Source organism: Limanda limanda, chromosome 5 (genome assembly GCF_963576545.1).
Source record: "Limanda limanda chromosome 5, fLimLim1.1, whole genome shotgun sequence".
Lineage (NCBI taxonomy): Eukaryota > Metazoa > Chordata > Actinopteri > Pleuronectiformes > Pleuronectidae > Limanda > Limanda limanda.
This window is the reverse complement of record NC_083640.1, coordinates 12,774,139-12,787,801: the sequence shown is the minus strand read 5'-3', so window position 1 is coordinate 12,787,801 and position 13,663 is coordinate 12,774,139. Positions and strand designations below refer to the sequence as shown.

Genomic DNA, 13,663 nt, shown 5'->3' with positions numbered 1-13,663 from the left:
ATTTGTATTACAATCAAAAGGTTTGGTTGAAAAGCATTCGTCCGACTCACATCTCAACCACAGACCAGACTGCAGAATGTTAATTGAAAAGGGAAACGCTCCAGAGACAGACGCAGATTTATATATACATACATCATGTATGATACATGTATGTGGCACATGCCAGCAAATGTGACACACAGATGGGACACCTGCATCTGAACATGGTTAACATGTTAACTGTTTAGCTTACATTAAATCGCTGTATGCAAAGACCCGTTTAGCCTTCACAAGCGATTGGGATTTTGTTCATGCTTCCACACACCGGCTGGCTGGAGCTATGTCTCACTGATATTGGTCGGACCAGCAGCATATTTCCCTCGAGTGTTCAAATGCAATTTAATGTGTGAGCTAGTTGTGGCGAGGCTGTGGAAAACTGATATTGTCACAGAGAACATATATGTGTGAAAAGCAGGGGGGGGGGGGGGGGGGACGGACGAGCTCGCGCACACGCACGATTCACAAGCACAAGTACCGACAAAGAAACGCATTTACAGTCTTTGTGTGCTTTGTCTGCGACTGTGTGATGTTTTATTCAAAGCATGTTGCGCTACGTTTGATGCATATGTTGAAGTTCAGGGGGAAGAGAGCGAGCCGAGACTGACGGAGACATCCAGAGTCACACACGGTACCGTAAAAATAGCCCCGCAAACCCCATCCCTACCCTGATAGGGCTGTCACCTGTCAGAGGAACCCGTTTCACTTGACAGACGTGCAAACACAGTCACGCCACATCACTCCGCACAACAAAAGCCCATCACCGACTCCTCAGCATAATCCCAAAACACTGACATGACTGTACACCTCTGTACTCACGTCCCAATTATCCAGGCCCTGTGTAGAAACACACAATGCCGGCAGCATCCTGTGCAACATCCCGCGTGGCATCATTAAAGTCAAACAATGTTTTATGTTCTGTTCTCCTCGCCCTCTCCGTGCGCCAGGCTCCTTCCTTTTCACTCACGCCGACTCTCTCCTTTTATTCTTTATTTTTTTCTTCACATTTTTACAAATCCATTTTGTGCCCCGTCTTACTATTCTCTTGTTGTGACGTACAGCTTCACTTTCTCCACCACGGTGTCACGCTGTTGTATGTTTTTCTATTATATTTTGTTTACGGTTCACTGTGCATCATGTGTCTGGCAGCAGCTCGCCTCAAAGGTGGTTGTCAGCTCTTCTGTCGTCAAAGACGTGATTGCTGAGTATGACAAATGTAACAAAAGCCTGAAAACATTTTTTACATCATACTTAATCAACTAGCTAAATAATATATACTGTAACGATTATTTATAAACATGCTGTTTCATCTTGGATACTGTGAATCATGTGGGACTGAACTGAGCCTGGGTGAGAACCGGGGTTAATTTATCTAACACGTTTCAGTGCTGGGTCTTGACGCCAGACTATTTGATCTACATAAATCCAGAAAATTGGTTTTGCTAACGTCTGCGTTCATACGCTACAGCCAGATCATTTCAGGTGAAGGGGGGGGGGGGTGCAGGAGCTTGAACATTATCATTTAAATCATTGCCAAATGCAATGAGACCTGGGGTTGAAATCCTGTAATACTACACATGGGAAATGAATACTCAGGATTAAGAGGCCCAGAAATAAGAGCACTGGGATCTTGGCAGGGCAGGATTGGCGAGGACGGAAGCGTGGGATGTGACTGAAGAAATAATTTAGGATTTCCTTTTCTAGCAGGATATTGAACTCTAAAGAACTTTGCTGCCAGAGGCTTTTTAAGCTGAACCGTGAGACATGATCGTATCACTGCTGATTTGGGCTCCCGGTATGTTTTAGAGTTGATTTTAAGGTCTTACTGTTCACTTTTCAGGTTCTTTATTCCTTCTCTCTCTCTCTCTCTCCTAACCTTTTAGTATCCTGTGTGCTGGTTCACACTTTGCGATGCCATGACAGACGTATTTTATCTGCTCCAGAAACCCGGCTGAAAACTAAACTGGTCCTGAGGCTCTGGAACGATCTGCTGCAAGAAAATCAGATTACCTGATTCCGTAATTCCTCTCAATCGTTTCTTAAATATTTTTTATCAGCAAACTATCCCTGAAGTGAGTTATAATCTTCCCTTTTTTAAAAAGAAAATATTATACAATATATTCCAACACTGTTATTTTGTATCTGTTTTCATTAAATTGGTTTCATGCCGTTAATGCTTTTATGTATTCTCTTCTTAAATATAATGATTTTATAACTTGTTTAATGATGCTGCCTAGTGAGTCTCTTCATAACTTGGATTTTCTCTAAAAGGTTATTGTTATTATTTTTCTCTATTATATTGTTATTTTTATGATTTTACAAATTACCAGAGGCACTGGATATTTAGCCTGAATGCAATATGTGTTTTTTATTATTAAAACACAGCTATTACTTTTAATATAACTGCTGAATGCTGCATAAATGTATAAAGCAAATCTCTTGACACCACAGTGATCTGCACAACAGAATTTACATAAGACTCGAGACTCCACTGAATAATTACAACAATGCGCCGCAGTTTTGTTTCTAGGGAACTTCTATTGCAAAACTCAACATATGACACATAGCACAGGGTACATGGTAATGCAGGTATACGGCTGTGGGCATGTCATGATTAAACGTGAAAACAGGAGAGGACACATAAACACTGTGTCTCACACTTGACTACCTCTGCATCTGTTCTACCCCCAGCTCACGCTTTTTATTACCGTTAAACGAGCCACTCATTTTACAGTTTGTGCAATTAATTCAAACCTTGAAATATTGTGTAGTTTATACCCACAACAGCTATAAGTCAGTGAAGAGAACCTAATATAAGTTTGATAGATATAAGTCAAACAAAACTATTTAAAGCCACAACAAACAGGAGACTAATCTATAATTTAGATGGCGCCTTGTATCTAGCCCGTGCTCAGCTCTGCGTGTCACCGGTCCTGTGTCTGTGCTTTACCTGGATCCACGGCCACCTGTCGTTCTCGGCGGCGGTCCAGGCATTGACCAGGCCCTTCTTGTTGAGGCGTGCGAAGTACGGGTACCACTTCTGCAAGCCGAAGAGCGCGCGGTGAGTAGAGGAGGCTGTTATCTGCTGGTTGGAGATGATCCCGCCCTCCATGCCCAGTGGTCCAGAGCATTCTGAGTGAAGAGAGGGAGAGACAGGCGTCAGATGATCCTTCACATAGTGCCAGCACTCAGACATGTGTTCGACTAAGTCTATGGAATGCATACAGATTTTCAAAAATGCCACAGAGACCACGTTTTGTGAAGTCTTTCTGTTCTACACATCTTGTGTTGTTTTTTTCTTCAGTTTCTCCCCATCAGAGTCAAAATCCTTGTTTGTCTCTGCCCCCCCCTTCTCCATCACCTGTTCTAAAACCAGACAAACATTAGAGCTATAACCCTTTTCTGATTCAGTGGAAACCTTTTCATCATAGGAGTCATCATCGAATCTTCCCTGTCTTGCAATGTTTGCTGCTTTGATTCATCACAAGTAAACTCCTAACGTTTCTATTATGGCAAAATCCTTGTGAGCCCGCTCTGCATTCATGCTGCCGAGGGAGCGAGAGTCTGCAGCTCCATCAGTTACACAGCCCTCAGGGCTCCTGCAAAGGTGCTGAGGCGACCTCTGGACAGCATCATCCTCAAAGTCAACAAGCTTTAAATATTGTACATGCTGCAGCATTAAAGTGGGGCACCATGCCATCGACTGAGAAATGTTGTCCTTCTTCTTAAAAGCTTGTGCCCTTAATCCTAATTGGTATGACCATGCATATCAAGAGCTGTTTAATAGACATACCTGTGGTGAAAGGGATTCTGGCAATGTTCATCCAGGTGCGAATTTATTACTCGGCAAAACAAGTATGTCTTTGTTTTTTAAGTCTAGTGGGAAATCAAATAATAATAGTGAACGCATGATAAATAAAACACAGAAACAGAAGGGAATCAGGGATGCATCCATATGGTGTGTGAGATAAATACAGCACATGCCACAATATACAATTTCACTGCGGAAAATTCAAAGTCAAAAAGAGTTGCCATAGCTCCCTAAATGAGATTTGCTTGTTGACACACAAAAGAGGTGGCTTTTCTTTCAAAACATATGAGATTTTGTGAGATTTAGCCGCCAACAGGACAGATTCAGTTAGGATGTGAAATGCATGCAAATTGTATACTTTGCCTCCATAATTATAAACTAATTCAGCTGGAGGAAAGGCAGCATCACTGAGGACTCCGCGGTGCCAAGAAAACAACCTACACAGTTCAACTGCTGCTGTTTCAGTCGTTCAAAACAACTGAGGGACTTTTCCATCCAAAATGAATCAGAGGAATTGACTTCAGATCCTCAGAATCCTTCAGCCTGAACAAATTGGATTTCACAGGTGTGCAAATGCAAATGAATTTGTCTCTCAATAAGATATCATTCAAACCTTGTTTCGTAGGACGTGAGGGGTGAGGGTTTGAATTCTGCTCAGGATGCACAGAGCCTCAAATCATTACATTTGTTCGATAGCCCTCAGTGTCTCTTAAACCTGAACAGCATCACAGCTGTGCTGAAGATGTGCTGAATTAGCTCTGACAGTTTCAGTTAGCCACAAGTCAAGCGTATATGACATAAAAGCAGGCAACGCTTTTTCTTTTCGATTGTTTTTCTGATTTCACATTATTGCGAAGAAAACGGTATAATTCTGGAGCCTCCACGTTCTCATCTATATAACCTATTTCACCGTATAAGGAAAAACTGGCAGCATTGCAAAATGTGAAGACAAAAACACTCCATACTGAATGTTTACTGGGTGTTTTTTATGTCCTCTTAAATGTCATGACAACTTGTGTTACACAAGGAAACCACCCAAAGCAAATTCTCCGTCTGTAAAATAATGATGTTGAATATAACCCTTGAACGTACAATACAATTGCATTTATAACCTGCTGCTTTTGTTATTGTGCAACAGTGGTAAACAGCCATTGGTGATTATTTCAAATAAAAAGAGGACACATTACATTTATAGCACCGCTTTTTGATGATCAGCTGTGGATGTGATTAAAATTGTATCAGCCCATTTGATTTCCCCCCTATTAGTGTATGTCTGGTTACGTTATGATGGAACAGCTGCATGCGACAGCCTTAAAAGTCGCAATATGAGGAAAAGCTGAGGCAACGTGGAAGTGGCCAAAAGAATGAGGACATGATCAAGTGAAGAGTTCAGCCACGGGCGCTGCTCAGTCATGCAGGGTGAACTGCAAGTGGCCCTGTAAACCAGCCTTCAGGGGACGCCTGGAGCACTGGTCATCAGAGGTCTGTGATGGCATCTTTACCATTTAGGCAAAAGCCCTGACGCAAGCAGACACACGAGGCATCAGCACACAACGGACCTGGCACCGCTGAGAGCTGGGAGCTGACTTTCACCACACAAGAGAGAAGCCAAGAGTAAGAGAAGAAGGGAACAATAACAACAACCCCTGCACGACCTATCCAGCTGGTAACACAGTGGGGCTCTAGTCAACAGGGAGCCGGGGAGACAGTGAGTAATGTCTGAGGACAGTCCAGAGGGAACAACCGAGAAAAGAGCAACGAGTGTACAGCGTGTGTGTCTATGTGTGTGTACACTGACAGAGATGTGTTTGTTTATTCCACTATGTTAAATCACTCTCGCTTCACTGGTTTTTCCTTGTGTGTGACTCACCGCTCCCAGACTGATGAGAGGATGGTGTAGGTGGCTGCGGTGGCCGACTGCTGAAGCTTAGAAGAAGCTTGGGGATAAACAGCTCTTTATCTTGGGACGTGGTTAAACTAGTTCAAACCAAAAGGCTTGGAGTGTGAAATTAGAACTTTCTAAAATGACATGTGTTGGATTTTGCAGTGACCCTCGCTGCATTTAGCATTTTTGCACTGGAGCCTAATCCTTGTAATTCAAAGACGATGGATGTTTGTGTGTTTTAGTGGCTGCAAGTTGCAGATTCTGACGGGGAGACGGGGAGAAAAAAGAAAGACGCGATCGCTTCCATCAGGTGAGATCTTTGGATTGGTTGCATCTTCTTTTCCCACTACCGGTAATGAGCAGATTTACTTTGAATAGTCACTGGGATATGACTGCAACCGTATCATGGACCAACGGAATCCCCCTTAATTAATTCCTGAAAGTGAAATGGTTTTCTTATTACGACCTGACGTTATGCTTGTGGTGTAATGTTGCATCGGCACATTTGTCTAGATGTTCTACTTCCTGGGCGGCCCCCTTGTCAGATATTCTCTGTGGATGTTGTGGCAAGACACTGTTGCAAAGCTGTGGTCCTTCTCACCTTGTGGCAATGATGGACCACTTTTAACGAGCTGCCTGCCAGTCGTCCGTCAGAGCGGCAGAGGCAGCCAGCCCTCGGGCCTTGGCCTGCTGGCCCCTGAGCATACATCAGCCCTGCGACAGCACACATCACTAACACCAGCACTACGATGATGTGACAGCTAAATCCATCTCCCACAAGCCCTACCTACAGCCTAAACAAATTAGAGTCCCACTGAAATGTATGCCGGCAAACCAATCCTAATGAGCATGCAGACGAAAGAAGGGATGAGGAAAAGAATAATAAAGACACGAAACAGATGTCAGCCATACCGCAGAGGTTCCACAGGTGACTAATGGACTGAATTAAACGCACTGGCTTACATAATATGTAGGTTTCTGACTGTTTCAGCACATGTGAAGGTGGTTTGCACATTGATATTTGAATAAAAAAAATTACTCCAGTAGGATCAAATAAAACGGACATATACTCACATACGGCCATTGTGTGTTGTCATGCTCTGTGGGGGTCTACAGCCATGGAAATTAATAACTAGGGCAACCATGTGCTTAAAATAACAACATCCAACTCAAACTGGGTTCTTTAAGGACAAGCCAAGGGTGCTGAATTATCTTATTACAGTTGTGTTCTAAATAACTGATTAGTAAAGACTTTTGCTACGGCCAAGACTGCTATCAACACCTCATAGCTGCCACTTGTCAAAGCATTGCATCTTGTGGCATGCAAGTGCTCTGGCTTCAAAGGAGTCCAACCCAGATGGCTTCAGTAAATGTGGAAGCAATCTTAAGGTGGATTGCTCTCTCTGGGTCAGGGGGGAGTTGCTGCCAAAAAGTGAAGGAGCTTAAGTATCTCAGGTCTTGTTTACGAGTGAAGGGAAGAGGATACACAAGGTGGCCAGGTGGGGCTGTGCAGCGTCAGTAGTAATGCAGGCATTGTAACAGATCATTGTGTTAAAGAGGGGGCTGAGCCACAATGCAAAGATATGGACTTACCGGTTGCTCTACGTTTTAACCCTTACATTTGGTCAAAAGCTCTGGGTAATAACGGAAAGAACAAGATCTTGAATAAAAGGGTTGCAATTAGTTTCTCCGTCGAGTGGCTCAGCTTTTGAGATAGGGCAAGAGGTCCAGTAATATACAGGGAGCTCGATGTAGAACGTATGCTCCTTCACATCGAAAGGGGACAGTTTAGATGGTTTGGGCATCTAGTCATGAAGCCTCCTGGGCGCCTTCTGTTGGAGGTTCATCAGGCATGCCCAACCGTGAGGATACACTGGGGATGGACCCAGAACTCTTGGTTACATATCCCATCTGGCCTTGGAAAAGACTTGGGATCCCCCCAGAAGAACTGGAAAGTGTGGCTGGGAATAGGGACATCCTACTTGACAGGCTACCTCTACAACCTGGCACGGATAGGCCGAAGACAATGGATGGATGGATGGTGTGAGGCAAACCTGGACTTCTTAAATCAGTTTAGTTTCTGCTCAAGGCAAATGTGTGAACAATCATGTTTCCTTTAAGATGCTTTAAGAAAATGAGGCTCTGGACAGCCACCATGTTTTCCTCAATATTGGATCCTTAAACGACTGTTTAACCCGCATCAGTGTCTGAGAATGTGAATGAACGATTTCAGCGGTAACAATCATAAATGAGGTTCAACAGAAAGACTGAGGCAACTTGTTCTCAATATAATTTATGCTTCCCTGTGTATTTTCCTCGTATTCATGTTGACTTCAGACTTAATTGTCCCCTGGGGGGAATTTGTTTTCACAGTCATTTCAGTACAATCAACACAAAAGGACACATTTCAGCAGAGGCAACTTACCGAACATCACATGAAACACAAAACATGTACAGACAAGTCACAATTCATGGTGGTGATTTATTAAGTGCTGCGAGAACAAAGCTCCTATCAGTTCATTCTCCATTTAAGTTTTCTGCACCGTCGTCCCGATGGCAGTAATGTGAAGTCGTGATTTTGGTCGTGGGAAGGCCGATGATTTGAGAAGCAGTGTGTGTGATGCAGGTTGAGCAGTACAGCAGGATGGGTTGGACTGTGCTGTTGTAAAGTAGCAACAGGAGGTGGGTGGCAAAGGACTGTGCTCTGAGTCCAAGGATAATATGGAGAATTTGCTGTGATTGTTAATAAATGGAAGTAAAGTGTTGACCAAAGCTGAGTTTATTGTCAACATTGAGTTCAAGGCATTTGAAGAGGTCAGCCTGTTTTACATTTTTTCCCATAAATGGACGGGGGGGTGTTCGGTCAAGTGTGGGGTGTGTTTGAAGTCGAGCGATACATATGATCTTTCCTCCCACTTCTCCCTTTCTGTTGGATCATGGGAATCAATATTGAAGACAGTGTAATTACCTCAGTAGAAAAGGATCAGAACTGAAAAGGCAGGTAATGGACTTAACCTCCTGACTGCTTTCGCACAATAGCCTCACGCTGATTCCAGGAATGCTACAGTACTTCTAGTAAATGTACAGCAGCTTAATCTGCAACAGTGGATATGTGTGTGTGGGAGAGTCGTGCACTAACGCACTGGCTGTGTGGGCTGAAGGAACAAGTCAGAGGAGATGATGAGTTCTTGCATAGAAGTGCATTCCAGGCATTCTACCATTTTTCTGTCCACGTAATATTCACAGAGGACCAGACTGCTTCTTATGATAACACTGCGGCATTTTCTACAAATGATGAATTTAAATGGGGAAAGTCTTTAGATTTTAAAGGGACATTCCACTACTGTTATGATCAGATTACGCATCACAAGGAGCCCTGGAGAAGAATCCAAAAGACTCAAATAAAGAAGATAAGTTTGAAATTATAAAGCTTTCAGCCAGCTAAAGTAGAAGCTTACAGAAAAAGGAAAAAAAGCCCTGGTAGCCCATACTTCTAATCCTGATGAACCGCAGCCGTAAAACTTATATCAGATTTGTCATTTACGGTAAGCAAGAGTAACCGTGATGTCTTCTCTTATTGGTCAGCCTGTGGTCTGCCGTTGTTAAGCACAATGCAGGATTTTCCAGCACTAACATTAATTGTGGGGGAGCAGAACTATGCTCTAGTGGACAAAGCCAGCAGCTCTCGCTATCAGCTGAGCATGAAGACGGGAAGATATTCAATGTGTTCAGTTGTACAGACCAAACAGATCTACAGAACACATTCATTTTTAAATAAATGTCTATTTCTATCAAATAGTTGAATTTTATCAATTGAAAGAAATAAAATAAAGGTTCCCAATAGAATAAAAAAATGTCTGTCATTGTCCCTTGTAATGAAATGCCCCAGTTTCTTGCAGCCTTGTCAGAAAACATACAGTTCAGTCTGAAAGTATTCGATCTGTGGTGAGTTTGGTTCTAGCCCAGTGCACTTGATTTCAAATGAAACAAACAAACAAACAAACAAAAGGTTGAAGCAGCTCCAGCCTGGCAGTTTCGGGTGTTTAACTTCTACATTTGGTGAGCAGTGGAGGACTTTTGGCCATTTTCAACCCGGGGGAATACGTATGTAAAAAGACTACAGTTTCATCTTCTGTGGAAAGAGTCAGCACTTACATCTCACTTTCATCTTTTCAATCTAATGTGCTCAAGTACAACACCAAATCAAATAATTAATTTGGCATTTAGACTGCAGTGTAACTTTGAAAATAACAAGCTTACTTAATGGTTGCATTATATACTGTACAAATATTACATTAAATGAGAAAAGTGGATATGAACATTTTTAAAGGAATAAAAGAGCTTAGTTGAATCAGGAACTGTTATAGGGTGATAACATGTAGGCGTATGACGCACGTGCATTTCCAGATGATTCAGATGTGCCAGATGTATGATCCCAAAGGCTTTGTATTTACTTAATCATGGGTGTTATGTGCAGTGAGGCAATTTCCCATTCCCTTCAAATGCCAGGTGCACGTACACCTCGGGATATTGATACTATAAAGATGATTTTCCAGGTTGGAAGAGTGAACACTTCTCTGCAGAGAAGATGGTTTCACTTCGGGAAAAAATAGATCATCTGTGAGTGTTGATGCACTTCACACGTATCTGCCTTCTGCCTATTACTATAATGATGATACATTCCGTCCAACTGACTTGATACCACGTTTTTGTTGTTGGTTAATCGTGCAGTCAATTTCCACTGCATCAATATAGCAATGCACCAGCAATGCGTCAGACCACATCATATTTTAAAGCCAACACACCCATGGGTGCTGAGATCGGCGCATTGCATTCACCAACAAACAAACAACAACATGGATGCCGGACCACTGGAAAAAAGACCAGTGCATCTGAAACTAGCCCAGCCACTTTGCACAGAAGGCTCTATAGGAGAGTGTTCTTCTCACTCACCTACCCAATCAACCAAGCTTTACTCTCTGACTCGGCTCTTTACCAATATCCCTCTGCATTGTATCATTCAGTTTTTAAAAGAAACGACCCACTACCTCTTGCCCCAGTGCAGACGCGTGTTTCAAAATTCCTCCATGTAGAGGTTTAGTCTGTGGCAGAGCAACTGTGCTGTACCTGAGATAGAAGACATGATTCATTCATTTGCGAGTACCAGTGCAGGGGTGGCTCAGAGCTCCAACTCCACTGATACATTAATCTTAAAAGGGTCCTCAACTGAGCAGACAAAATCCCCACAAAAGCATAATAAACAAATGAAGCCCCGCAGAGCTCTCGAGCATCGTGGAGAAAGAAAGCCAATTCTGAGAAGACAGAAGCTCTCTCTCTTCTCTGTTTCCATAAAGCCACAGGGCGAAAACGAAATGACGGCTTGTCTACACAAAGTGACTTCTCAGCATCCAAATATGTAGATTTAGTTTTTTTCATCATTGTGCTTCAGGATTTATTGTGATGTCTTGTGAACATGCAGAATTCAAAGACTTTTTCAAGTTAGTTTTTCTTACTACACAAATATAAATAGAATAAATGATTTTTTTAAAATTATATGGATGATGTTTGAAAAAATAGACGGTGCATACTTTTGTATATGTTATATTGCCCAGATCTCATATTTGTGTTTAAAGATCAGGTTAAAAGAATCTGAGTAATTCTGTCTTTTTGGTGATGACAGATCTCAGTGGAGGATTTCAAGTTAATATGCACTTGATTCACAAAGCATTTCAAACAAACAATAAACTATTATAATCCTGAATATCTTTTATTCACTATGTTTTTTCCGATTCAATAAAGAAAGGATCATTGCATAAATGGTGAAGATTCTTCCCAATTCAGTAGAGAAAACCCTGAAGTGATAATAAAACAAACCTTTTCAATCTTTTCTTCTTTGTCAAATTTGAGTCTGCAAGGTTCAGACATAGATTATAAAAGGATATTTCGTTTTTGTTCAGGTTTGGTTATGTTGGCTGGGCTATCTACTTAATTTTTTGATGATACATCTCTCTGTTATCAGAGAAAACATTGGATTCTGGTCGGGTTTGGATACAGAAAACCGATTACCTGCCAGGCTCAGCATATTTTCTCCCTGTTCGAGTTTGGAAAGACTCTTTATAAAATGTTGTAGATTTCTACTTTCATTCTCTATCTAAAACATATTTTTACCTGGAACGGAACAAAGTGAGCATGTGGCGTCTCTTACACTGTGAACATGCAAATTACCATCCTCTTAACTTGATTATCATCCTTCTACCCATCTGACTCCTTTATTGACAATAATCAGCCAGGATTTAATGTACAGTTTTTTTAAACATCTGGATAGTGCTGTTAACAAGTCAAGATGAATTCTGCATATAGGCAACAGAAAATCTTTTATAATAAAACATGTAATTAAATGCATCCAAAAGCAACTAACTGTCCTCAAGACTTAATAAACTTGTATAACCGACTGGAAAGTTTTAATCAGAGGTTAATTCACGGCCCACTGAAGCATGGTTAGATGTTCTTTGTAGGACTTAGCAGCAAACTGTCTGTAATCGATCAGTTTGCTTGGCTCAGTCCCTCCACTGTGCAATTACCTGCGGCGACAGGTGCACCGTTTGAAATCAGTGGGAATCTGTAAAAGAGTTAAAAGACAAACATTAAAAGAAGAAACACAAGCACTTACTGTATTGACAGTTCCTCCCCATGTACTCCCCCGGGCACTCGCAGGAATAGTTGGCAACCAGATCCGTGCAAATGCCCCCGTTCCTGCATGGGTCCCTCTCGCATTCGTTAATATCTGAGAGAGCCAGAAACAAAAGAAAAGGTGCATTCATTTATTTGAAACAGGCTCAGGCAATTAGAAAGACCCCATCCTCATTAGAATGCATTTGTAAGAGCACATATTGAATTTTCCCTGCGAAGCGCTCACAAAGACACTGGTTTCTTGAAACTAATAAATCAGATGGCTCCTTAGGAGACCATTAATGCAACAATACAGGTCCCAGTTCTCAAGTGTTAAGAACAATTAACCCAGTGTACTTTAAATAATTATCATATACTTTTGAGTGGTTTACAAAGTGGAGCCTATTCATACTGTTCTTACTCAGTTCTGCAGTTTGCTTGGCCAGTTAAAAGTAATAATATATCAACAATGGGTTTGTGAGAATTATAATTAAAATTGATGGGACCTATTATAAAATGTATTATGGGGTTGCAGTCCTGTTTTGGGGTCTAAAAAACAATTGCTAAAATGCAAAAAGCAATTGTCAATATGATAAATTTTCACTGACAGGGAGAGGCTAGACTATAGAGATAAACAGAGCATATACGGTCAATCAGAATATGCATCTGTTCTCATGGAATTTAGCCAAAGCAGAAGAAATATAAAAAAGAATATTATTCTTATATCAGAGAAGCTTTAGAGGTCGGACTATATACTTCCTCAGCAGAGAAAACTAGTTTTTCTTCCTTTCCTCTCCAGACAGGACAGAAGTCTTTAACCCCTTTTTGCCTTTATTTCATTTAACAGTTATGCAATCATTGGATTATAAGCAGTTTGTGCAAAATCATACAAACTGCAGCTAAACCCATCCAAATTGATACATACTACGGTACAACTACATACCAAAACTAAATTTAAGAATCGCAATGGCACCACTGACAATATTTTTGCAATGCAACTAACACCCATCAGTGTCTTTACTCAAGTATTAAAGAGACAGAGCAGATAAAATTATTAATATTATCAATTGTCACGGAAATGTCATCTACTCTACAGGCCAACTTTGCTCAGTAAATGCTCCCTGAAACTGCTTTCCTCTGATTGAATCATCTAACCAGTAAAAGAGGGTGACAGACCCCCAACCCCACCCATCCAAGCAATTTGCACGCTCCTCTATTATAGATACAGATAAGGGAAGTGGAGATTACAGGGATAGCTTAGA

At 41.6% G+C, this 13,663-nt stretch overlaps 1 protein-coding gene across 1 annotated transcript in view; it reads right to left on the bottom strand.

Annotated features, from left to right (window-relative positions):
* Nucleotides 1–13,663, bottom strand: part of LOC133001705 (EGF-like repeat and discoidin I-like domain-containing protein 3) — a 107,437-nt gene that overhangs the window by 35,530 nt on the left and 58,244 nt on the right. The window contains exons 4-5 of the mRNA XM_061071357.1: nt 12,403–12,516; nt 2,987–3,168 (exon numbers count right to left, since the gene is read on the bottom strand). Of these exons, the coding sequence (XP_060927340.1) occupies nt 2,987–3,168; nt 12,403–12,516 (296 nt within the window). The remainder of the gene's footprint in view (nt 1–2,986; nt 3,169–12,402; nt 12,517–13,663) is intronic.